Source organism: Lolium rigidum, chromosome 6 (genome assembly GCF_022539505.1).
Source record: "Lolium rigidum isolate FL_2022 chromosome 6, APGP_CSIRO_Lrig_0.1, whole genome shotgun sequence".
NCBI lineage: Eukaryota > Viridiplantae > Streptophyta > Magnoliopsida > Poales > Poaceae > Lolium > Lolium rigidum.
This window is the reverse complement of record NC_061513.1, coordinates 276525847-276530166: the sequence shown is the minus strand read 5'-3', so window position 1 is coordinate 276530166 and position 4320 is coordinate 276525847. Positions and strand designations below refer to the sequence as shown.

At 37.9% G+C, this 4320-nt stretch overlaps 1 protein-coding gene across 1 annotated transcript; it reads left to right on the top strand.

Annotated features, from left to right (window-relative positions):
- Positions 1-2134: 2134 nt before the first annotated feature.
- LOC124664180 (G-type lectin S-receptor-like serine/threonine-protein kinase At1g11330) lies at positions 2135-3911 on the top strand. The gene is made up of 6 exons (XM_047201756.1): positions 2135-2275; positions 2541-2802; positions 2876-3110; positions 3210-3351; positions 3442-3632; positions 3896-3911. The coding sequence occupies exons 1-6, from the start codon at positions 2135-2137 to the stop codon at positions 3909-3911; spliced, it is 987 nt and encodes a 328-aa protein (XP_047057712.1).
- The last annotated feature ends 409 nt before the right edge of the window (positions 3912-4320 follow it).

The following is a 4320-nucleotide window of genomic DNA, read 5'->3' as shown; positions in this document are numbered from 1 at the left end:
TCACACCGTGGGACAAGGTGTCTCCGGAGATCACAATAATAAAACCACTTGAGTAGCATACTAGATGAAGAGTAACATCTACTTATTCAACTACATTATAAAGCTCATGATCACATAAAGATCACACCATGGGAGAGAGAGATAGACCACATAGCTACCGGCAAAGCCCTCAGCCTCTACGGAACTACTCCCTCCTCCTCATGGAAGTCAGCAACAGCAATGATGATGGCGGTGGATTCGATGGAGATGGCTCCGAGGGCAATTCCCTGTCCCGACAGGGTGCCTGAACAGAGACTTCTGTCCCCCGAAACTTGTCTTCGATAGCGGCGGAGTTACAGAACTTTTCGTGGATTGAGGCTTATTTTTTCAGGGTTTTCGCGTCGGGAGCAATATATAGGCGAAAGGGCGATGTCGGTGGGCGCCCGGGCGTTGCAACGTATCACCTTTCAGGGTGAAAATCCAAGGTCTGGCCTTAATTGGTTGTGCATGACATTGACCTTGTTGAAGGCATTGTTTTGAGAGCGGGGACTATCTTCAGGGTGAAAACCTAAGATCTTTGATTGGGCGACGATGGTGCTTGTGCATGTATTTTTGGAGGTGTGTCTTTTGGAGAGACTGAAGTTCATGTTTTGTCTTTGTGGTGGATGTATTGTTGTTGCTAGGGCTGGAATATTGTAGCGAGACTTGGGAGCGGCCAGGATTCAGATAGGGGAGCTCGCGACGCAGTCGTGTGAGATGGAGCAGTTGACTATGAATTTTCATTAATACCCCTATCAAAGTTAAGTAAAAGTGCATAATTGACATAATTAATCACATCGGTACTACTACCTCCATCCTAAATCTTAAGGCATGTATGTTTTTAAAAGTCAAACCAAATAAAGTTTGACCAAACTTTTAAAAAAAAATCTATCAACAAATATAAATTTTGTAGATACCATATGAAAATATATTTTATTATCTATTTACTGATATTAATTTTGTATTTTAGATGTTAATGATTTTTGTAAAAGCTTAGTCAAATTTAACATAATTTGAATTTAAAAAAATAATATAAACCTGAAGCTTTGGGACGGTGGTAGTACTCGGTAACACAGCTCTTCTATATAAAAACTGAAAATATTTAAAGTAACCATGTGAACGGGTCAATTCTTTATTTTCTTAATCATGTGAACCAGTCCATTTCACCATCTTATTAATTTGGGGCAAGGTCAACTCAGCTTGTTTAGTTCCATAAACGTCTGGGAATTGGAGATCTGAGATCCCCGTCAAGAATCAAGCCCTCAGCTTCCATCTCCTAAACTGAAGATCTTATTATCCACCCACTGTTGATCACCATCCAATTCCTCAAGGTTAGTGCACAGTATGTCCTAATGCTCTTTTAAATTCTGTTCACGATCGATCTCCTACATATATAGTTTTCTCTAAGAAGCCCAATTGGGTACTGTTGCAACTCTGTTGAGCAAGACACCATAGATACCATAGATACCATTTCTCAAGTTTTGTGGTACGGCTATCCACCAAACAGTAGATCAAGAGACTCATTTTATTTGATCCCACACACACTACTGCTGTTTTCTGGCTTTTTCCACACACCATAAGATTGCTACAACATAGTTGTAGGATATTATTTAGCTAGAGGTTGATAGTTGATACTGCACCACGATTCTCCACAAGCTTCGTAGATGGTTCAAATGAACCCAGTTGATTCGTGATAATGACTAAATTTCTACCTAGTACCGTGTATCACCTAACTCATCCACGAAACTGTAGGACAGAAACTTTTATTTGATCTCGTATGTGCTACTTGGAAGAGAAGACACCCATTTTCTTGGTTTTTGGGACACCAGGAGAATGCTAGATGTTGTTCTTGGATTATTTGGTTAAAGGTTGGTAGTTGATACTCCATCAATAACTGAGATTTTCACACATGTGTCCTACTGTACGTTTTATTGGATGATCGGAAAATGATGTCTTAACATGGTCTTTTTATCTAATATCGGGGCTTAATAGATCATTCTGATTAGTCTATGCGTGTTGCACTGACATTCATGTTATATTGGCTTCCATGAAATAACAAACAGCTGCAGAAATTCATATATTTTGCCTTTCTAAGTCGTATATTTGTAACACAGAAATGGAGAGCATCTTGAAGAAAACGTTGCAGTATCAAAGTTCGACACTTAAAAAATTTGATTTACACTATCTAAGAAAAATAACAGGAAATTTCTCTAAATATCAGATGCTTGGAGATGGTGGGTACGGATTTGTTTACAAGGTACATATGATTTTTAGGAAATAATTTTATACTTACATGTATGGATTGGATGTTTCCGTCACTGTCCATTGTGCTTTGAGATTCGGATAAAAAGATGAGAGAGAAACGAATCTTTCCATCTACCATGGTAAGCACGAATCTCAAAAAATAAATGAACTGTGACGGAAACATCCACACCCATGCCTGTAAGTAAAAAATCCACTCTTTACGGTTGGTCACTACAGATATCCAAAAATAGAAAAAATAATAATATTGGCGTGAACAGGGTGTACAAGAAAATGGTGAGGTGATTGCAGTGAAGAAGCTTAAAAAGAGCAATGCGGGAATGGATGATAAGGAACTTATGGATGAGGTTCAACATGCTATGTATATTTGTCATCCTAACATAGTAAAACTCGAAGGCTATTGTTACCAAATAGAAAAGGAATTAGTTTTATGCAATGGATCTTATATTTTTGCGGATGAGGTGCATAGGTTGCTATGTTTTGAGTATCTGCCTAATGGAAGTCTCGACAAGTATATTAGTGGTATGATGATACTTTATTAATTCATAATTGTATTCCTTCCTAGGATATTGTTGTCATTTGGTTTTCTTTACAGATGAATCTTCTGGGCTAGAGTGGCACACACGTTATATATTAATTGAGGGGATTTGCATGGGTTTATATATTCTTCATGAGGGTAGAGACGGTGCATCCGTTCTTCATTTGGATCTAAAACCTACCAACATATTGATAGATAAGGACATGACTTCCAAAATCGCCGACTTTGGCTTGTCAAGGCTCTTTTGTGAAGGAAAAACTCATACTTGCGCCACAAAGGTTATCGGAGTAAAGTAATGCAGAAGTATTCATTGATCGATTTACTTTTTCTTTGAAGTTGTGAATTGTATTATGATTTTTCTTTTAACTTGGGCACCCGTTGGGTTGTGCAGGGGATACATGGCACCTGAATACATAAATAGATTCATTCTCTCAAAAAAGTCAGATATATTCAGTTTGGGCGTTATAATTTTAGAGATAGTGACTGGACACAGAAAATACCCCGAAGTAACAAGTGAGAATGAATTTAATGAGGTTCGGGACTTCAGTGATGATTCGTTATGACTACTGTATTGAACTATCATGCATGTACTAATTATTCTAGCAATCGTTTAAGTGCCATAGATAAATGAAAAATGGAGGGCCAGGTTGCAGAAAACATCAAACAAGACATCATTGGAAGAGGAGTGCCGACAAGTAGATCAATGCATTAAAGTAGGCCTAAAATGCATGGCGCAAGACCCAAAGGGAAGGCCAAATATAAGAGAAATAGTCCAGGTTCTGAAAAGAAATGAATGTTCAGTAAGAGATGACCGGTTTGTTCTTTGCTCCTTGCCATATTATTTGTTGTAGTTTATGTCTTTTTTTTCCTTGATGTGCCGGGTTTCACTTTTCTTTCTTTTGCACTCATTTTGTTTTTCTGCCCATTATTGAGAGCTGACAAATAAAAGATGCCTCAACTTGAAAAGAAAAATCTAAGCATATAGTACATAATATGTTCTAGTGCAGATTTCATATTTATGATCTTCTACATCCTAGGTCTCCGTGTTCCGTCATCTGGCTTATGTTCTTCATGTAGTATTCAGATCGAATGACTCTATGAAATTATGTCGATACTTCCACATATTATGGGTAACGTAGGAGACATCTTTATTTTCCCCGGGAGTCTTAATTACCACTGCTTAGCTTTCAGTTTGCCTCTGACCATCAAATTAAATGTGAATAACCCGTCCTCCTCTCTTTGAAACAAGGAGCGCTTCCAGTTCTGTGCGTGCTTCAAACAATTTTGTCTTTGAGTATCTACCTAATGAAAACAATTTTGGAGTCAGTAATTTTCTATGAGGAACTACTGAACTTAATCACTTGCTGCCGTTACTCAACAGTTTTCTGTTGAGGTCTATCCCGTAGAGGTAGTCGAATTGGATCAGTGATCGATTTCTACGTTTCGTCGTAAATCTAATTGGTTACTTCCAATTACGTAAATCAATAGTTCAAATTGCACTC

Bases quoted from the DNA above. Each gene is read 5' to 3' on its own strand.
- LOC124664180 (XM_047201756.1), top strand. From the start codon at position 2,135: ATGGAGAGCATCTTGAAGAAAACGTTGCAGTATCAAAGTTCGACACTT. The intron at 2,803-2,875 runs GTATGATGATAC...TTTTCTTTACAG, and splicing joins TCTCGACAAGTATATTAGTG to ATGAATCTTCTGGGCTAGAG. The intron at 3,352-3,441 runs GTTCGGGACTTC...TAAGTGCCATAG, and splicing joins GTGAGAATGAATTTAATGAG to ATAAATGAAAAATGGAGGGC.